Source organism: Labrus mixtus, chromosome 3 (assembly GCF_963584025.1).
Source record: "Labrus mixtus chromosome 3, fLabMix1.1, whole genome shotgun sequence".
Classification (NCBI taxonomy): domain Eukaryota; kingdom Metazoa; phylum Chordata; class Actinopteri; order Labriformes; family Labridae; genus Labrus; species Labrus mixtus.
The window spans coordinates 24,849,036-24,871,171 of NC_083614.1; the positions used below are offsets into that span (position 1 = coordinate 24,849,036).

General features: G+C 39.3%; 2 protein-coding genes across 6 annotated transcripts in view; both read right to left on the reverse strand.

Annotated features, from left to right (window-relative positions):
* Positions 1-6,339, reverse strand: part of csnk1g2b (casein kinase 1, gamma 2b) — a 36,132-nt gene extending 29,793 nt beyond the window's left edge. For 2 of the 4 annotated variants that reach the window (XM_061034145.1, XM_061034144.1), the window contains exon 1: positions 5,532-6,339. In XM_061034145.1, the coding sequence (XP_060890128.1) occupies positions 5,532-5,759 (228 nt within the window). In that variant the 5' untranslated portion in view covers positions 5,760-6,339. The remainder of the gene's footprint in view (positions 1-5,531) is intronic. The other 2 variants (XM_061034149.1, XM_061034146.1) reach the window with 1 other exon arrangement.
* Positions 6,340-10,424: 4,085 nt separating this feature from the next.
* zgc:101100 (uncharacterized protein LOC445169 homolog) lies at positions 10,425-14,554 on the reverse strand. Of its 2 annotated transcripts, XM_061035010.1 has the most exons (5): positions 14,385-14,554; positions 13,663-13,829; positions 12,179-12,354; positions 11,341-11,439; positions 10,425-11,132 (listed from the first exon to the last, which is right to left on the reverse strand). In XM_061035010.1, the coding sequence occupies exons 2-5, from the start codon at positions 13,826-13,828 to the stop codon at positions 11,094-11,096; spliced, it is 480 nt and encodes a 159-aa protein (XP_060890993.1). In that variant the 5' UTR covers position 13,829; positions 14,385-14,554; the 3' UTR covers positions 10,425-11,093. The 2 variants fall into 2 exon arrangements, with proteins under 2 accessions (XP_060890993.1, XP_060890992.1); XM_061035009.1 differs by having other exon boundaries at positions 10,425-11,439; positions 14,385-14,553.
* Between the last annotated feature and the right edge of the window lie 7,582 nt (positions 14,555-22,136).

Consider the following 22,136-nt stretch of genomic DNA (forward strand, 5'->3'; position numbering starts at 1 on the left):
ACATGTGTGGTTTACCTATTCATGACATGTCAAAATGTCTGTCGTTGAAGATAATCAAAAGAGATAGGAATCATAAGTCAACACAACTAAATATGTCACTGCACTATATCCAATGGTCTGCATTGTATATATAATCACTGTATGGCACAAGTAAACAACATATTCCTATTTCTTACAGTCCATGAACTACATGAATGTTTATTCCAACGTTGATATTTTGTCTTGCACAGCAGTTTAAAATAGACCTGAGGAGGTCATTTTGACTTCAGCTTGTTTCAAATTACCAAAATCTGAATCTGGTTTGGTTATTTTGGCTGAAGTTTACAACTTTTCTATGATGGCATCAAAAAAGTTGACAGAATAGAGCAGTGTTAGCTCATGGCCCAAAACCATTAGCCCAATAAAATATGAGAAAACGTTTTTTCTTTTAAACACAAAAATACAGTGTCATTGAAACTCTTAAATGAAAACATGATGGTGCTCTGCCCTGAACCAGCACACATAAAAGTTTAAATTACACAGTACTCACTGCTTTGCAGGCACACACCCTCCTCCATGTTCAAACCATTTTCTTGCCGGGTCACAATTTACACATTACACACATCTTTCTTGTTGCAACTTTGAGGTCACCAACATTCAGACTTTCCTGTGCAGGTTTTATGACTGCTACTTAATCATGATTACAGCAACATAGTCTGTCTGTGTCAAAGTACTGTGCTGCTGCTTACTTCTAGTTCATTAGAGGATTAGCTAGTTGACTGAAGGTAGGCTTTTACATGCTGTTGACATCCATGGATTTATTCATTTAGGCTGCCCAGCATGCTCTCTGGGGAGCCCAAACAGGGAGGGAAGAGCAACTTAAATCGTCAAAATGCCACTTTAATTCTGGCCAAACACGCCGACTGAGCTTGTGTGGTTTCACAGTCTTCGACAACAGCCTTATGAAGAGCTGGTTTAAGCTGCTGAGCTAGCTTGCAACAAGAGCTGCTTATCATGCTTCAGTGGGTGGCAGACTTAGCTCAGTGCAACACCTCAGATTTCCTTCAGAGTATCACGACTGACCAGCACAGTGAGCAGCTTCACACCACCTTACTCCTGTGCCTCTGCATCAGTGACTCAGCCAGAGAAAACAAAAGTCTGCCAGAAACTTACAATATGATTACATACCATACAGTACAGGAGGGATTTTTGAATGCAATATACAACATTTATGTCATACCTAAAACATCTTTAAACTTTTTTGGCAAATTCAAAGCAAAGCTCAGGAACACTTAAAAAAATTCAAAACAAGAACAAAAGCCTGGAGACCTCCAAGTGGGTGGCCTGGGTTTGAGTCCGACCTGTGGCTCCTTTCCCACATGTCATTCCCTACTCACTCTCCCTGCCCTATCTCAAAATAAAAAAGGCATGAAAATCCGAAATGTTGGATTCGGACATTTCCTCAATAACAAAACATACCCAATGGCAGAGTGGTATTTCTCAAATATGATATTTACATGTTCAAAAGCAAACAGAAGACATTTGTAGAGCACATTTACCGGTACAATTTAGAAAAAAGCAAGGTTATTTTTGGCAAACTCAATGAATTAACCTTAGTTATCTTAAGATAAAGAAGTCTACCACCTCACTTTTTGATTCAGCGGGAGTAATCAAAGTCACAAGCCAAAAATGAGAAGCCCGAACTAACACTATTTTCTTGTTGTTTCATTTGTAAGTATGAAATCCAGCCATGCTTTGAACAAGCATTACAAACAATAATACAGCACAAAGGGTGAAACACTGCTCTGTACTATTCTGGCATACAATGTACAGTACATGTCTTAATTTATTCTTCTGTGCTGGGGTATAAGTCCAGACCCTATAACCCTCACTTACTCTGCTCCCATGATGGGCAGATATTAAGGCTACTCATCACTGTCAAAACTGTTTGTCACCACTTGAGGCCATCAGTTGATTTATTTGTTAATACTGCTAGTACTGGCTATACAGGAAACAGGTCTCACATGTGTCCCCTGGCTGTCAATGAATAACTGGCTATACCAAGAGAAGCTATAATTAAATACAAGCTGTAACTCAAACTGTTTGCAAAAAGGGGTGGTGAAAATGTCTGTAGAATAGATTCAACTGGATTCCAAAGCTCAAATAATGGATAATGTGGGTGTGTGCTCGTGCTCTGCACACAATTCTAACAAATTGATTGGGATAAGAGAAGGTCGATGACCTTGATATAGAGTACAATGAAGATATTGGCATAAGATAAGAGACAGAAACACTGCTAAACCAAAATAGCCAGAGTTCAAATAAAAATAGTATGACTCAGTGTGCAGGGGGGAAAAGAGGATTAGATGGTCATTTTCTCAGTGGACAGTTATGTCATCAAGCCATGGGAGTGTATGAGATGGTTGTGTCCTTTACTTAAATGGGTCTAATGTAAGACTTGACAGAAAGCTGAAATTCAATGCTGCTGTTTCTTTAAGACGCTGGGATCCCCCTTTGGGAGTTAAGCCTGCAGTGTACCAATACCAGTAGCTATATGGTGCTGCCTCCATCACACAGACGTTTGTCAGTGTGAGATAGTATCCAGCTGAACCAAAGACTGAACCACTGTGTGTGGACAAGACCTGCTAACAAAGACGACCTTTCTGCGCTCAGCCGTTTCCCCCGTCTCCCTTGCCTTTTGCAGCAACACTCACAGCAGTTCCAGATCCACTGACAGAGGATCTTGTGCAGCAGGCCTGCCATACATGCTCCCTCCGTGCCGTCACGTGGTGGAGCAGGGTGACACTGGCATTCACCTTTGTCCCAGGTGCAGGCAGGCACCACCCACATGCCCTAGTCGGCAACGCCAAGACTCTCAGAACATAAACGCACTAAGTAATCACTGTGTGCTGTTCTGTAGAGGCTGACAGCTACAATTTATTGTGTAACTACATGTAACTAGTTTTAACCAGCCAGATAACAAATCACACTCTGCTATCTCAGTTTGATTTACTTGTAGATCAACAACACTTCTGTCAAACACCCATAAAGTAATAGTCAGAAAGTAATAATTGCCCAATGGTTGATCAGTTAAGAAAACATTTGTCTCTTCTTAAATTGTAATGACAAGGGGATTATGAGAGGGAATGTGTTACTTTTCAAAGTGTGTCTTAGAGCTGAATAATAGATTTGCCATCTTAGACATGTTTAAGTTAAATGATTGGTTAAGTAATTTGAAATTAACAAAAAAAAGACTGGGCAACACACTCCATAGATAAGTATGATCAAACAGTGTTTTCGGATTCTATCTAGAAGGGAGCAGTTACCACTGAAGTGACTGACAGACACACTACTTATGTCAAGCATGTGTTAGCAGGTGGTTGTAGATAACAGGGCTGTTATTTGTGTTAGCCTGTAAGGAAGAGCTCAGCAACAGCTTCTGAAAAAGCATGAGGCCTTACTAGACAGGCAGTGACATAGAGGTGGGCGATATGGGAAAAATATCATATCACGATTTTTTTTTGGCTAAATCACGATCACGATTTTATCAAGATTTTTTTCATAATGATCTTAAGACTAAGTTGTAAGTTACTGACCAGTTCAACCAAACTTATTTCCTGTATAATGTTTTTAAGTGCTGACAAGTTTAATCTATTTGACAAACATCTTTGTAGGAGGTCTGGAGGTCTCAGCCAGAACATCTTTAGCAACAGAAATGTCTTTCACTCAATTTGATCAATATTTATGCACAATTGGAAGGTTTTCCTCACCACTTTGAAATGATGATTTAGTAATGTGTCCTCTTTTTATCTTGTTTATCAGGAACATTATCACGCAGTGATTCATTCATTTAAAAACATGTAAACTTCAAGTTCTTGTGTTTCTGTTTTATTTAGCCCTGCAGAGTTCCTACAGCTGTAGCTTCATACAGGCTCTGCAGCCTTTGTTCATAGGCATTCAGGGACACACAGACACATGTGGACAGACAATCGTGCCAGAGTCTAGGTTTCCCCAAGAATGGACAAGGCAGAAACCCTCTCCATCTCATGTGTGATAACACCAGTGAACAAGAGCAAAACTTGATCAACTAGAGAGCAGCGCTTTAGAATTTATGTTGCAAGAATGAACCTTTATAGAGTCACCGTAACAAAAATCAAAGGAATAAAATAAAAATGTAAAAGTATCTGGAATGTGTCCTCTAAATCAGACTCTAAACACACATAAGTCCTCACACTCAGGATGAACTATTAGCTGGGCCTTGTCATGTTTCTTCACACCATTAGCACACTTCCTCCTCTCACTTTTTACCATGCAGATAAACGTTGGGTCCAGTGGGCCAAGAGAGCCGTGGAGCAGTGTCATGGCCCTAATGCCAGATCCAGATATAGCTGGACACCGTGGGGATAAAAATACCCAAACAGATGGGAGGTTTCACAGGCAAAGGGGGAAGCAGCAAGCACAGCTAAAGATTTCAGAAGAGAGGAGAACTGCAATTACGGCTGTTTGCTAACCTCTGTCTTCTGTGTGGTTAGCAAAGTCTTCAGTGGATTGTATACCCGCTCTGAGATAATGACCTCGCTGGGAGATACAAATGTAAGAAGTATACACAGACCAAATGTGGTCGAGATGTCACCAAGCTCCCATCAGCTTTAGTATGACTACTTGACTACAGTAATTTGTTGTTTACAAAAAATAAGATATCCAGCACAGTGATCAAAGTGCTACTATTGGAAACATATTTGTAGCAAAAAAAGTTGATGTGAAAAGGAAGTGGTTGAATAGCTACTGGCTAGCCTAGAATCAAAGAAAAGAAAAGAGCCTTGACATTTCATGTGTTTTTTTTTCCAAGTCTGTAAATGCTACTAAACCAGTGGTTCTATAAAAAAAAGGTGCTAATGCAGACACAAAACAAAAAGACACTGCATATCATCAATTGCTTAAAAGGCCTGGTGTCAGGGTATTAGAGGAAATGCTTCAACAAAAATTAAGAGCTACTCTACCGACTGAGGAAGATGTAAGATAGGTAGGTAGGAACGTTACAAATCAAGCTTTTTAATTTAGATATTGATGTACACTGTATTTTTATAAGAGACATAAATCTGTCCCCAATGGACATCAAGTAATCATTTCTACAATTTCTAAGAAGCACTGCTAATAGCTAAAATTATCGAATAAATGCTTTTAAAAACTAAAACAGCAGTCACAATATGGTTTATGATTTTATAAAGTCTTGTCTTAGCTCATTCTTCAGCTTTTTAGTATCACAAGCACAGCATGGTTGACTCATTAACAGAACATGAGGCCAATCTGTGTGTGTAAGGAGGGGGGCACAGTTTCTATATTCTTCCTGTGTCTGTCTCTAAGGTCATATTTAAGAGTCTGCTGCATATGACAATCTTTTTTAATGAATTTAAATACTAATGACGCATATTAAACATCAGGTCAGTGAGACTATTCAGACTGGAGGTGTACCATAAAAGCAGTGTGGTGCTTGAGTGGAATTTTGGGTTTATATTTCTGTGCTACTTCACAGACCCTTAGGATGCACTTACCAATTTGATGGCCACGTATTCGTTAGTATAGAGATTTTTCCCCAACCGGAGCTCTCCAAAGTTCCCGCAGCCGATTTTTTTACCCACACGGAAGTTTGGGCCAACCATAAGAACTCCAGAATTGGTCCCTGAACTCCGGCCCCCATGTCCAGTCCTGCTGCCTGCTGTCTTAGACATCTTTTTCCCTTCCTCTGTCTCTCCCTTGCCCCCTCTCTTGTCAAAATCCATAAGCTTGTGATACCCTGGCCTCTCCACGGTTATTCTCCAGCCATGCAAACCATAGAAACTCCAATAGCAGCGACCGAGGAGGCTTTAAGGAGGGGGGTGGGTCAAATCTCACAAGACAGAGGAGAGGTGCTGCTGTTAAAATGGTTCAGAAGACACTTAAATGAGTGTCCCGAATGTTGATCAGACAGCTCTTCTGCTGGGTACTTCAGATTTTGCTTTATGTTCCTGGTTTAGCAGAGAAAGGCCTCCTTTCTTGGGTGTTTCTCCGGTTCCAGTCTCAGAGTAGCATACCCCTGCCTGAGGAATAGGCAGGTTGTGCTAGGATGTGCCCACAGACACACATACAATACTAGTCATAAAAACGCACTATGAAGCGTAGCTACTGCATCCACAAGGCCACTTGGGAACATCTCCTGGAGTGCCTCATTCCTTCTGGTCAGCCTTCAGTGACACAGTGGATTCTCTCCATGTTTCAGGACCACAGCAGATGAGGCAATCCAGAGTAGAGAGAATACAACTACAAGAAAAGGGTGGGTTTGATGTCCGCTGGAGATCTGCAAAATCAAAATAGACAAAAATCAGTCTGTTTTCTGCACCGACTGTAAGAACGACACAAATCAACAGTCACATATGAATACAAACCATTGCTCATCCCTACAGTATCATGAAAAAACCCAGATGTTTGCTTTAACAATGCAATGTTTATATAAAGCCCTTACAGATAAAAAAAAATAAAAAAAATCTTAACAAAACAAACATGGTCTTGCCCCAAAACACTTTGTCCATGGAGACATTCAAATATTAAGTTAAATTATTTTACACAAAGTTAAATTTCGGTTGACTGTAACAATGAATCCTCAACAGCTTCTTTAGATGAGACGTCCCTCAGACAACTTTAAAATAAAAACACAAATTCAAAAGGGTGAGTTTAAGAAGAAAATTGATGTAAAACTTTGACAACACATTGTAAACAATTATAAAAGCAGTTCTAGTAACAAACTAAGCCAATAACACACATAATTTCACTATTTTATTGGCATTGTAATTTGACCTTCCCTGTGCATCTTTTTGCTCACAATCACATGTAGACATCTCACTCTTAACTCCTCCATGTCCATGATCTAGGAATCTGTTGGTGCTGAAGAGACCAGGTAATGCAGGCACTAGTGATGAGCAGCAACTATTTCCTATGGAAAGGCACTTAAACGGATCAATGACTGCTGTAATGCCTCATCTCATCATAACATTTGCATCAATGGGACTTATGTAATTTGAGGGATTTGGACTCAGTCTGGTGTACAACTGGCTCAGCTTAGTCTGACAGACAGAAATAATGTAAAAAATAATAAAACTAAAATACATGCCAGAGAAGATCTGATGACAAATGGGGATTGACACATGACACCCATATGATTTAAATCGGTTTTAAAGAAAGTTTATGCCATGTCAAATTAAAGAGAAGACATTTTCTATGAGGAGGCAAAGCTTTGTTAGAATAACTTAAGCTACAGAAACCTGAAAAGTTCTGTGGAGAGCAAATATTCAATAACAAATCAGCTGTCAGCTATGTGTCGTTTGTATTTTTCACTATGGTACCACACCTAAGAAAAAGTCCACATTTGTATGCCAGGTATGCAGTCAGTAATTACACTGCAATGTGTTTCTTGATACATGACACATATCATTACTAACTGTAACTAATAAGACCAACCACAAGTTACATGACTGGAAGGGGGGTAAACGCTGTTAGTAATTATTAACACAACTTCCAGTGAAACCTGTCAAACACTTAATCTTTCAAGGTGACTCACACCACAATAGTTTGTGCATTTTTGAATATAAGTGTCATGTTTTACTCTGAGAAACAATGGAGGTGTCCCTAGGCTAGAAACAACAACAAAAGATCAAAATAACTCAGTCTCATGTACCTCTTTGGAAATCTTGGCCTGTATGTCTAGACTGCCTTATTTCAGGAAGTTGTGTATCGTTTTCACGTCAATTCTTATGAGGAAAAAAAAAGCTACAAACACAGTGACAGAGTACACACATTAACTTTTAAGGAGCCACTTACACAGGGGGAAACAAACTCGTGAATGTGATCTCATGTAAACTATGTTTTGGGCAGATTGAGACACTAACCACCTTGATGATGTTTACATTGAAGTATTTTCTGTTTCTTGACTTGGCTTAGTAATAACACAATATAAGACTAAATCAAAAGTCAAACACATGAATACACACCCCAAAGGAGAGCAAATGTGACAATAAAACATAAAAATACCGACTCATATTAGGATAGTTTCCTTTTCAAATGGTGTAATAATTCGTAATATCTTCATTATGAGCATTTTTACTGGGAGCTAATAGCCACCTAGCTGTCAGGTAGGGTTAGTTTCGGGGGGGAAAAGTGGCTGTATTCTCCTTATGGTGGCAAGAAGTTTGTTACTGATACAAGATTAAAGTGGAAAACAAAAGCTTACAACAAACCCCGTCGAATAATAAGCCTTGAGGAAACCAAAAGGTTAACATAACAAGCTGGTTAGGCGGACAAGGCCAGACACTCTCCGGCTACCTAACACCACAGTTAGCCATTTCAATTTAGCAATGAAATCAATTAGTTTATTTTTAAAATTGAGCCACCTTTTAAGAGATATTATTTTTAAAAGAAACCCCACAGGGGGTGTTATGCTCGTCAAGTAAGTGTTGGGTGTTTTAACTTCACGTCGCCGCAAAATCGAAACGTCACACAGCAGATTGAAAGCTAACCGAGCTAACGCCAGAAAACACGGTTTCATCTCGGCCTCATACCAAAAAAAAAAAAACCCCAGCTAAAGATGTAACATTAGCTCATCTTTTTTAACAACACTGAGCCATGATAACACAAACCCTAAGCGAACCAATGCGATCTGAAACAGCCTCAGAAGGGAAACGAGTATAAAATGAGTGATTGATTGAAAGGCATGTCTTTATCCTACATTAACATGGTTTAGTAAATAACAGAATTATAACATCCCCAAGTGAAGTTCAAATGAGTTAATCACGTCAAGTGGAGTCACGTTATGATAAAGTCGTTGTTTTTTCACCTGCTGGGCTCCTTTTTTTAAGTTTATATTCCACTTAAAGGCTTCATCCTGGCCACTGCTGGGCAACTCCTTAATCCTAAACAACCGACTGCCTGCCTGGGATCTCTTACCGCTTAGCACACAGAGCTAGCCGTGTAGCAACCTAGCACACGAAACGTTAATATCCGGCGAGCAGCAATTACAGTCTTCACATTCACACACCGTGAACTGTAAGCGTGTTTACCTTTGTTTTCCGTAGCTATCGAAACCCAGTCGAAGTCATGGTTCTGTCTCTCTCATTTCGTGTTTCTCTTGCCCCCCCCCAAGTTGCTATGATTTTGCTGTTGTCTCTTTAAGCCTCCCTCAGCTGCACAGCGTCGCTCTCACACACTCTCACACACTCACACACACACACACACACACACACACACACAGCACTGCACTCCGCAGTAAAACCTACGCAGCTGGTTTGAGGAATAAGGCAAAACATCAGGCATGCGTAGCTCATAACTGCTTCAGACTGGTGTGTTTTGGTTGACACATTTCCTAGAACAGAATTGGCATTCAAACCTTTAAAGCTTTGAGAATGTTTGAAACACAACACTGGTCTTAAGTTTGATTGTTTACTTTTCAATTTAGGGGGGTTATTTATGCTACCTAAATACTATTTCCTCAAACCTGACTTTTTTTAATGCTACAGGTGTGTCTTAAGTTTGATAAGAGTTTGTTTTGAGTCAATTGCTTACTTAGTTTCTATTATTTGCTCTAATATCAGTTGTGAGTGACCTCAAGAAAGTAATTTACTAGTCTTGGTTCTGAGAAATGTTGTTGAGCATTCAGTAGTCCTGTAATTTACTGACTGTTTTTACAATTCACAATAAATAAATAACCCAATTAAACATGCAATGGACTGTTTGCCATGGAAAGCTGCCCCTGGAGTTCATAAGACTGACATTAGAGAAGATGTATTTTTCTGACTCAGGTGCTTCATGAACTACACCGTGGGAAAAATAGTCTAAACTCTCTCGAAACAGACATTTTGCCTTTGTAAAAACCTTATAGTCTAATGTTTGTTAGATTTAGGAATATCCTGTCTTACTTTGTTCCAAAAAAATATTAAGTAAAGCTTTTTTAGTGTCAGTTGTTCCTTTCTGAATAGTGTTTTAGAAAAATCAATCCCAAAACACCGGAGTCCATGTAAAGTCAGACAGCTTACATAAGTGCAAGTGTTTTTTATATATATAGAAAGTAACTATTAAGATGTAAATGTAATGGGGAAAAGCAATGACATTAAAATGTTTTATTTTCAATATTGATATCATAATCTGGCAGATTTTTATTCAAATCAAGACCATATATGATTGCAGAGCAACTCAACTAATAAATATATTTCATTAATTTGTTTTCCTGACAAAGAACTACAGATGTAAACCAACAGATAGCTAACTAAAGAAGCTGTGCACATTACATAAACAAAAAAATATATATAAACAAACCATAAAGCAGTGTGATGCCAAATAGTTATTTTTTAAGTTTTATTTTTGTTGTCAAGTTTGCCCCCCAAAACTTTTTAAAATTAAAATAAGAAAACGGAGAATTCAGGTACAAATAATTTTATTTCACATGTCATGTCAATGCTGAACTTTTATTAACAACAAGAATCCTACGTCAGAAGCCTTCACCGTTGTTTTCACTGTGTTGCCACTCACACGTATAGGGCTGGCTAAATAATGCTGGAGGACACGATGGTGTCTTTACAAACTGTTGTTGTTCTGTTTGGACTCCAAATGTTATGATGTCAACAGCTCGCTAATCTTGCCAACTAAAACCAACCCCTTAAAGTGATTTAAGCAGACCCAATTACACTTTGTGTTTTAAAAAAGTACTTTAAAAAACTTTACAGCTTCTGATCCTTTTAAACTGACAGACATTCATGAAGCTCACTAGAGAAAACAAACTGTGTTCACTGTTTAATGTCAGGTTTAAGAAACAAGGCAATAAGTGCTTCTCCACCTTATCCCTCTGCCTGGCCCGACACTGCAGGGTTGTTTCAGGTCTACCTGAGTCCATAGGGAGCAGAGATCCTGGACTGTTGAGGTCTCCAGTTACAGCCCCAGGTGAGGGTGAGGCACAGTTTTACCTGAACGAGCAGTCTAAAGGGAGAAGCTGCAGTTTTTACGAACCGACAACGGAGGAACCCCCTGGCCGGAGCCGTGCTGCTGTATGACCGGCCAGAACACCGGGGGGAGGGGGAGCTCGGTGGACAGAACGCCTACGACAGGCTGGTGAGGCGGGTGGCTGTATCGCTCTCCTGCCATGAAGGGGAAAAGCGGAGGGGAGTGCAGGCAGAGGGAGAAACGTGCAACATCAGAGTCTGAAGGAGTCAGAGGAGGGCAAATGTCCCGGGTTGTGTTCACATGGGGAGGAGGAGGAGGAGGAGTAGGAGAGCAGTGAGGAGGGAGGTCAGCAGGTGATTTGCTGATGTCTTCTTTTTCCTCTGTCCTCTCCTCTTGTCCCACCTTTTGTTGATGTGACGCCTCCTCCAGACCGTGATCTCTGGAGAGCGGGGAACACCTCTGACCTTTACGAAACTTTGCGCGCCTGTTCTTGAACCACACCTGGGTGAGAGACAGCAAAGGTAATTAACAGTCAGATATAATGCCGAGAAATGTTTACTTTACACAGAATTTGAGAAAAATATGGAATAAAAGAAACATTTTATGTTATTTATTTTCATTTATTCAACCTAATTTAAGCATGAGGGACTAGATGAGGTTAAAAAAAACGGTTTTCAAAAGAGTCCTGGCCAAGACACGTAGCAGCACAAATAAGATCATGAACTATAGTGTATCTTAAAGTAGGTTCCAGGGACACCCAAGCGTCCTTGAAAGGATTCCAGGTGGTCAAATATAATTTTCTTTTCATATCAACACCATAACAGAATGCATGACTATTTGATTGAAGTTTTTTTTTTTTTTTAATATGTACTGAAATAGAAAATCTTAATACGTAAACTCTGTCAGATTTATGACCTAAAACAAAATCTGATCTAAAGGGTCAATGGTGTAGTTTCTTCCAGTTTAGTAGTAGTTGTAGTAAAAATGGTTAGAAATCTCAGCTAGAAGTAACTAAACAACAAATTCATATCTGTGTACATTTGCATAGATTTTCTTTTGTTAATTCAAATAAAACATCTTTGTGTTGCTAAGATTGTAACCATCCATCTCTTCCCAATAGTAACCAGTCTGAGAATTCAAATTCATTTTATAAAAGTTAATAAAGCAGGTTTTTATTGAAACCTTCAACGTGGTTTAAGCAGATTCAAATTCAGGTGTTGGGATAACAGTGCTCTCTCACCTGTATGCGAGCCTCAGGCAGGTTGATGTTCACAGCCAGCCTCTCTCTCATGCTGACGTCTGGATACTGTGTCTGCTGGAAGGCTTTCTCCAGAGACTGCAGCTGTGACACTGTGAATGCTGTGCGACTGCGGCGCTGCTTCTGCTGGTTGCCGTACCGAGCCTCCAGAATCAGCTCTGTCAGGACGGAGGGGAATAAACCAAAAAATCATCATCAAAATAAAGTTAAATAAAACTACTACAAAATGTTTCATATTGCTATGTAATGTAACTATAGTAAGCTATATGTAAGTCAAAGACCTGTCCAGGTGTGAGTTCTAATCCTGTATTCACAATCGTGAATGTATTATAAAAAAATACTTAGTGTAGTGTAAGTAGAATGTTGTGCAATGTTGGTGCTGATTTAAAAAGTATTTATTTGGTAAATAATCAATGGTGGGAAAAGTACTATTGAATGTTTTACTCACGAGAAATTAAAAGAACAATAGATTTAAAGATACAGCGTCACAAATAAATCATCTATTCAAATGTTCACTTAATCAAAAGTAAATATTAGCATCAATATACTTTACTTCAAGGAAGAGAATACAAAATGAGTCCAATTTCTATTTCAGATTAATACCTTACATTCTTTTATTCTGCTATAATTATTAATGCATTCACCACTTTTATGTTACAGTTTACCATGTAAATCTTCAAAATACTTTTAAAATATCATCAATAATTTAAAGAATGCAAAGAGCACAATATTTGCAGCCAAAGTGAGTGAAAGTAGAAGTACAAAGTGAGTTAGACAGAGATACTCAAATAAAGCCTACTTTCAAACTGTGGGTCAAAAAAAAAGTGTGATGCTAAGACGAGAATAACTAAAACAAAATGTTTATTAATTTATACTGCTCATGAACTACTACCCTACTGTGACCATCAGCTAGGGATATATCAATACCACACAATACAATCAAAATAGATGGACACATGGACAAGTTCAATTGATTTAAAAATATATATATGGCAATATTCTTTTTTAATCAGCAGAGGGCACTATCTGCTTTTGACGTCTCTTGTCTGACATCAGTCGCCCAGTATGTTTTGTAAGATATTATCAGTGTCACTATTTATTATAAAGAACACATATGCATTGTTTTATTAGTAGGTGTATAGCTTTAAACTAAAAAAAGAAAGAAAGTATAACTTATTTAAAAACAAAAAAAGCAAAAGGATATGTTTGCATTTTTATTGTCAGAAAAATAGAATTAAACAATCATATTCATTCATAAAGTGAATTCAATCTCATGTCTAACTCAAACAAATCGAAATTAAATCGTATTGTGATATAAATTGAATGTGTTGTACAGACGTTATAGGCTATTTCCTCATTAAAGAATCACATTGAACTGAAAACTGAGAGTGACAAAATAATCTTGAACTTCATACTTATTTGTTTCTACAGACACTTTCTATTATCAAGACATGATGATGACCCACCTGCCAGCCTCTCGGCCACAGAAAGAGTGTGCACTGCGGGGCTGGCTGCAGAGTAAACGTGGTACTGCTCCGCCATCTGCTGGTGGAGGTCCAACAGCAAGGAGTTCACACCGTGCAGCGGATACACACCTCCACGGGACGGTCCGCAGAAATTCAGGGAGTTCATACTTGAAGTTAGGGAGACAGAAATACTTATTTTACGCACCGAAGGATGATGTCTTTCCATTATTAGCCACATTAAAATGTATCCTACTGGATCCCACATTGAGCATACCCTCATTCCCAATCCCCAGATGAACAATCCGTAAAGCTTTCTGAAAACACTCGCGAAGGACTTGCTTTTAAGTTCAAGGGAGAAATTGGCGATATATCTGGTTTAATGAAGAAGTAACCGCGTGGCGACACAATATTTATAATTATTCTGTGGCATCAACATTATTTTCAAATGCTAAATTTTTTTTCATCATCAACGTCAATGTCCTCCAGTCTTCAGTCAATTATTATTGTGGACTTGTCATTTCATTACTTATTGTTTCTATAGGCTTTTTTTTTTTAATAACACTGACGCAGCTGGCGGGGTTTTTTTTAACGCCAGCTGCCCAACAGCTATTTTGCATCTCATAGCCCTAAAAGCTGCAATTTAAGACGGATAATGAACACTCAAACCAGATTATAGCCTATTGAACCATCACACATTTGTTTAAATGTCCTTTTCCGTTTACCTGAGATCTGGACTCGGAGAAGGGGCGTGAGATCCCGGTTCGCTTTTACGCACAACACAGGCCTTGTTGAGGAGTAAATCCAGTATCGCCCAGTTAAATTTGGAGCCTATAAACTATATCCTCTCTCGCACACCAGCGTCTCCTTGTCGTGGTATGGATCTAATTCCCCGAAACCATTCTCACCCACGACTATTTAAGAAGCATTTACCCAGGCTCCCCTCAGCCATTAACCAATAGAAAGAAAGGTATTAGCCGGGATTAGGTGGGATGAGGGAAGAGAGGGGGGTTGCAAGGGGCTCAAGTTTTTTGAAACTATTGAACTTGGGAGATTTATGCCAAGGATCCCCTATAAGCGAGCGTTTCATTCCCTCCCGTTAAAACAATTAAAACAATGTAGTGGGCTAATCTCCGAGGCAGCACAGATTAAAATAACAGCCTTTGATTGTGCTCTCCTTCTCAGCCCCTTTTCTCCCAGACCGCTGAATCTGACAGCCCCCCTCCTCACGGGGGGGTTTCTCTGAGGGTTTGTTTTGCTAACAGGCTCCATATTTTCCCTGTAAACTGTCACCGTGTGAAGTTAATCTGAACTCTGCTTCATGAGGACACTTTGTGGATCAAGATCCTTCTGAGCTAAATTAGAAGTGTTCCCAGGAACGGAATCAAGAAAGACCTTTAAATGGCATCATAAGTAAGTCTTCTTAATACATTTTATAGACTGCCTGGAGACATTAACTCAAGTAGGTAGCCTATACTTCACACAATAGCCGTTGTTAGATTAAGAATATGCACTTTATGCCACTTTATACTTCTAATATAGTATTTATTTGCTACAATTATTTAGTAACCACACTGAATTCAAACATGCAACACCACCATCCCACCCCACCAATACACACACAAAATGAATAATCACTTAGTGAAATATACACAGATCAGCCATAACAGTATAATGGTAATAATAATAATAATAATAATAATAATAACTTTATTTATAAAGCGCTTTAAATCAAAGTGCTGTACAAAGCAATACGAGTAATAGTATGAGCACCATATGCAATCAAATGCAATCCAATACAACAGCTCTACCATAAATTCTACTATTACGCATCTTCTACATTCTCAGTTCTGATGACTTGATCAGAAAGGTGATAATTCTACTTTATTATTATCATTGAAGTTGTAGGGGATGCTGGTGGTGTCACATCACATGATGCTTTTTTTTTTTTTTTTAATAAAAAGGCATGAGAGGTACTGCCGAAGTTTACTTTAATAAAGGATTCCTGGAATATAAAAGGTAAGTTCACAATACTGCAAACAAAGCTCAGGGAAAATTCTCAGTTACGAGGTGAGTTTACTTGATTTTTTTCTCCCTAGTATCTTTATTGAACTTTTCTGATACACAGAAAGATACAACACAGGCCAACACAACAGACAAAGGGAGATCTATGTGATACCAAAAAAAGAACATAGAGGGAGATCAGATCTCCATCAGACTGCATCACTTCCCTATATGCATACTACAAACAAAGATAACCTAAAAAATAACAGAACAACAACAAATAAAACACATTTCAATAAAATTGGGGGAGGCTATGGTCCACATCACAAAACCGAGAATTATAATTAACAAAGTAAAATAATATAGATAAATAGACAACATCCAAGTCTTACCATCCTGCACACTGTAGCATCACTAACACTCAAGCATTATTGGATACTGTTCGTCTCCATAGCAACGGTGTTTTTAACTATGATCTACCAATCACCTCATTACGATGGCTGACAGTCTAAGAACAGGGACCACATTTTATAGAATACCTTAACCACTTGGGCGCCGGTGACCTAGCGGTTAGTTTGCACGCCCCATGCACAGAGGATTTCGAGACCGACCTCCGGCCCGGGTTCGAGACCGACCTCTGGTTCTTTTCCTGCATGTCATTCCCCATTGTCTCTCTCTCTCTCTCTCTCTCTGCCCAGTTTCTGACTCTGTCCACTGTCCTAACTCAATAAAGGCAAGTAAAGCCCAAAAACAATCTTTAAAAAAAAAAAGAATACCTTAATCACACACTTAGACCTGTATGTCAGATATGCCATTACATTAAAAACACCCTGGGGTGACCGTATTGTTGGAGGTTTCCTTTCACAGAAAGTTAAGACACATCGTAGTCCTTTGGAATGTGCATTTTTAAGTTGTGCATCTGGGGACCCGAGCAACAAACACTACTTGATATTTTGTGGTGAAAAAAAACAACCTGGTGAAGTTTACTTATAATGAGATTCTATTCAGCAAGTTTTCATAATTAACAACATAGAGAGTGTGAAGTTCTCTATAAAAACTCTTTTGCATTGAGAACAACTTGTTGCATCTCTTTGTTATCATGACGTATAGCGGAGCCATTCCCCTTTCTTTATCATCTAATGAACTTATTTTGATGTAAAATGAGATGCTACAGGTACATTCCTCCACCCAAACCAACTGCACACAAAGACAAGGCTCAGGTTTTTATTAATATTCACAGATACCCTCGTGAGACGTCTTGGTTGTTGTATACTTTAACAACATACACGCATAACGATGGTTCACATGTTACACACATACAACTTCTCAGACTTCTAAAATATGTGAAAATGTTTGTGCTCTCTCCTCCCCTGGCTCTTTTTCCTCCTCCTTTCGCTGTTCTTGGCTGTCAAGCTATATTAGTGTCCGATAGAAATAAGTCATTTAGAAGAGGCTCTGTCGGCCAGCCCCTCAGCCCCACTAAAAGCTCCAGGATTAGGTCCCAGAGGCCTTTGTCTCCACAGCCCGCAGGATTAGGGGAGATTTACTGAGAGGAGAGAAAAAAAGTAGTTATTTCATGGCACTTTCATGATGAAACCTGGCCAAAGCTGTGTTGGCTGGGGGGATTAGAGGCACACAAAGAGTGTGGTTGTGTGTGACCCTCCCCATCCCAGAGCCGCCAATACTCACTCACAGCCTCCTCCTCCTTCTCCTCTGGATCATTTCCCCTTCTGCCAGGCATGGTTCACCTTCTGCCTGTCAAGATGACCAGGGTTCAGTCTAAACAGCTTCAAAACTTCATCTTCAAAATCCACCCAGCAACTAATGAGACCAACACCCACTAACATCATGCACCTTCAGGCATCAGTGTAGCAGGTTTAATCGCCACAATGTGGTGACTGGTTTTGCATTAAAGACTTTGGTGCAGAGTTAAATGAGAAGTTAGTGGATTTGAGTCCCTCCTGTTGTGTTGAAAAAGCTCTCAAAGAGGAGTCATCCACTTACACATGCACAGATTACAGCGAGTAAAAGACAAAAGGTAAAGTCACATTGCTAACGGTGTGCAGGTGACACCACCTCATGCAGGTTTAAAGGGTAAGATTCAAGGACTCTTCATTATCCAGGAAATATGTGGTTGTCCTGGTTAATGAACTAGATCTGGATCATTACAAGATGTATCAAGCATTAAAGAAGGTATTAGTTACCTTTTTAAAGGATGCCTCATGAGAAAAGTATACGCCGCTTCTTTGATAAATCTTCTAGTACAAATGTTTTCTGTGACCTTTTTTGCAAAAATATAGAAACATCCACTCTGTATGTTTCGACAGCAACTATTCACATCGTCGTTATATCACTTTCAACAGGCCAGCGAGGTCTCACTTAGTGAGCGAGTGAGCCTTCATCAAAAGAAGTATGAACCTATATTTCTGCATTAGTACTTTTAGTATTTTTTTTAACTTGTTTTCAAAGTCAGTGGGTTTTTGTTTGTTGCCTGAGGTGTTATTGTGTCACATATACATAGCTCAGTAAAAAACCCACTTTCGCGTTCAGTTTGTTGAACCCATAGAAAAGATGCTCAAACCAGATCATATCATATTCTCTATCAGGATCTCAGCTTTGGGTTTCAGATATGTTCACATTTACAGAACATGTACCTTACTGGGAGCTGTGTGTCCTTTGATTAGGGTTCAGATTTGGTTGCATGCGGCTGAAAAATACAGAGAAAATGTAACAAAAAAAGCCGCAAATCCTCAAAGTACGAATCTGAAACTATTAGAAATTATTTGGCTCTTGATTGAACTCAATAGAAAGTATTTACCACTTAATTTTCTGTCTGGAAAATGTAGAAAAAGTAAAGTGGAAACATCAGTGGTAGACTCAATGCACCTGTTGTTGTAAAGAGTATTCACTGATAGTAGTGAGGCTGTGTGATGACAGCGAAAGTAAGTGAGGGTGAGGGGCGGTTCATTTTCTCCTTTTTTCTCATTGTCTTCTTTTTTTTTGTCACTTAGACGTTTGTGTTAATGTCTCTTGTTTAACAGATGTTTCAGAAAGCAAACCCCCTTATGTTTAGGCTTTCTTTAATTACTTATCAATAGTGGAAATTTGTATTGACAAGAGCCTGTCAGGAGGGGACCTTTGTAGTTGTCAGTTATCTCCAAGGAAGGCGCCCCCCTCGGACACCAACTGGATCGATCGGCATGCAGAACACAATTGAGGGGCCTTCAGGGGCTGCGATGATCGTCCGGGAGCATGTGGCCTGGAGAGGGGCGAGCAGGAGCAGAGCGAGGCTAAATACTTCTTCATGGAGGGGAGAATCGATAGGGCCGGCTGGCCTTTGACCTGAGGGAGGCAGGGAGAGCGGGCGGCGGGTCAGTAGGACCTCTTAAGCCCCTCTGAGTGCCCGGATCATGCTGTGAGGCCTGACACTGGCTGTGACACACTCAGGGCTTAGAGTGACATGGACCTGTTTGCAAACACACCAAGTACACAAGAAAAATCTTAAATTTACACACAAACATAGAGCAGAGTTTATATGAGAATGTTTAAAGGGAGCAACCAAATCCTTAAGTCTAAGTTCAGAAGAGTTTAAACCCTGAGGGATGCATTAAGCTGCATTAATTCATCTATTATGAGACCAAAAGCTTCCAATGAGTTTCTTATGATCTAGTTCGGCCCCTGGGAGCGCGGCTATAAGCAGCTAAAACGACAGATCAATAAGAGAGGACTGAGTAAAGATCAGTCTCTTAATTGGGCAGGAGAGCTGCAGATTAAAGATGGAGAGCCAGAGAGACGGGCAGCTGCAGGTGTCCTGGGGGTCAAGGGCAACCATAGTGGGGTACACTGGGGTGTGAGAGCTGACCCCAGACCAACAGAGAGAGAAAACAGACCCTAGGTCAAGGTTTCTTAAGCCTCAGCTCTTCAGCTGCCTTTTAAGACCTGGTGATAATACAAACTGTTTAAACAAAGATTTTTGGTCGAAAGTAAAGCGAAATGAAGATAAATATGTGCAAAATGCTGCTCTTTATCCTCACCAAGAAGTGATGGAAGAACACTCCATTTGTGCACATATTTAACATCGTTTTCTATTTTTCCTTGATTTAATGACCGCCTTACACTTCCTCTCTGTTTCATTTTATCAGAGAAAAACAGACATTTCTTTGAGAAGTTGTCTGTCTGAAGTATTTTGATGTTTCAAATGTGATTTAAACCAACTGCAGTTATTTCTACCAGTTATGTTGTGTGAATTGTCAAACTATGTCAACTTCAGAGAGAGTTGGATCTTTTTCGGGAGTTAAATTTGGATGCAACAGATGTAGAAACTTATCTTAAGGATCTTCAGTGCTCTGATTATTAGTCAAATAATTGATGAGCTGATACCAAGCATCTGCCAGCTTTTACCAGCTTTTCTTTTAATTTGAGCACATGTTATTTTTCTTGTCTTGTAAAATCTGAAACATGTTTGGGGGTTAGGAGCTGATAAATGAACAAAGTAAAACAACTTAAGACTTCATTTAGGTTCTGAGGATTAGTGACAAGCCTTTAATCATTTTTAACAAGCCTTATATGACAAATAAAACTGGAAGTAACGACACCAGTAGCTCTAATCCTAAATACCACAAGAAGGATTTCCTGGCTGAAAGTAATCATTTACAAATTCCATTAATGTTAAGATTTATTTCTCCATTTAGAGTTGAGTTTAAAAATGGAAAAACTTCCAAGCTGACCTCTCCAAATGTTTTGTCCAAAGGATATTCTGTGTATTATACTAAGTACATATCCAAATGATGATCCAGACAAGAAACTGGAGAGGACTCTTATGATTAATAAATGATAAAAAAAAGTAATTCCACAATATTCTCTACAGATCACTTAAGCAGCTAATTGTTTCAGTCGACTCAGGCAGTAGGCAGTAAAGTGTTTCTTTGCATTGAGATAATGCAGCTCTCCATCTCTCAGCATGGGGTCTGTTTTCAGAGCCCCGACCCGCTGCTTTCCCCTCGTGACCCACATAGTCAAAGGTGATCACAGGGGAGAGAGAAAGAGAGGCGCTGATCGAATTTGATAATGAAGACGACCCCTCTAAGCTGCTTTGCTCCACATGTTCAAAATCTCTGCAACACTCAATAAACACTAGGAAGCCCCCCTCCCTGTCACTGGAACATTGTGTAGGTATTGATCCCCGCTAACTGGGTCCTTTCATACCTGGGGTCCGAGTCCCGGCCGGGGGAAATGCATCCTGACATGTGACGGGAGGAGCTTAACAGGCAAACACACTGAAGAAAGGATGGGCCTCTCAGTTTAGCATTTCTTTCCTATTTTTTCCAATTTACACATCTGCTGAAGAAAGAGAATTACAGCCGCTGCACCTGCTGTTGACGAGACACATAGACCGCAATAGGCCCGACACTGTACAGAGAAAAATCTGTCACACTGTCACAAACTATTTTTGCAGCAGAGGTGTAGAAAGTATACAGTAAGTACACAGAGCTTTTACTAATGCAAAAAGATATATATATTTAAAACTGTGAAAAAATACTTCTTAATGTGAGCGGAGTGAAAGCATCAAAAGGTGAATTTAATTAGTTCCAAGTTAATTTAACTAGTTTTAACTTTTATACCCTTCAGTGCTGATGCAGTTGGAGTTAAATGTATCTACTCCTGAGATTATTTGTCCTAATGGTCTGCAGATGGCACGTAACATGACAGATTTTGGCATGCTGATATGAAAGAAGAAATTAGTATGCCCAGTTCAAACATCTTCCTGGTGACCTCTTTACATATTTCTCCAGTAGAACGACTTGTTTTCACCTCTACTACTTTACCGTTTACCGGCTGATTTCAAGCTTTGTGTAAAGATACTTGCACTGAGTCTTTTTTAAAAGTGCTTCAAACCAGTTGTTGAACCTACTCACCAACTCACTAAAGTAAAGGTCTTGTGTGTTCCCATTATGATTGGACAGAATTGAAAAGTGGGTATATAGCAGTGGGATGCTGTTTGGTAGGTTAATCTGTAACTCTGTGTTTGCTGTGTAAAAGGGGATGATTCTATGTTTTGAAATTAAAACTTTGCAGCGGGAAGCATTATTACAGTAAGAACTTCAGAACTGCTGTTCCTTCCTTTTAATCTTAAAGGCTGAAAATCACATCCTTTCATAAAGTGGACTATATGCAATGTGAATACACAAACTACTGATTTGGGAACAACAGTTTTTAGGTTCACTGCACATACTGGAACAAATTGAAGGTTGATTCTAAATAGCTAAACGGATACCTTTAAATGTTTTAAACTCTGTGAAATCTCATGAAACCAGGCTTTCTGAGTACACATGTTAAGATCTTTTTAATCTACTGAATAATTTTGATTGCTGTGTGTTGCTGCTAGCCAGGACTCCCTTTTAAATACTTATTTTGGGGCTTTTTGTGCCTTTAATGGAGAGATAGGACAGTGGATAGAGTTGGAAATCAGGAAG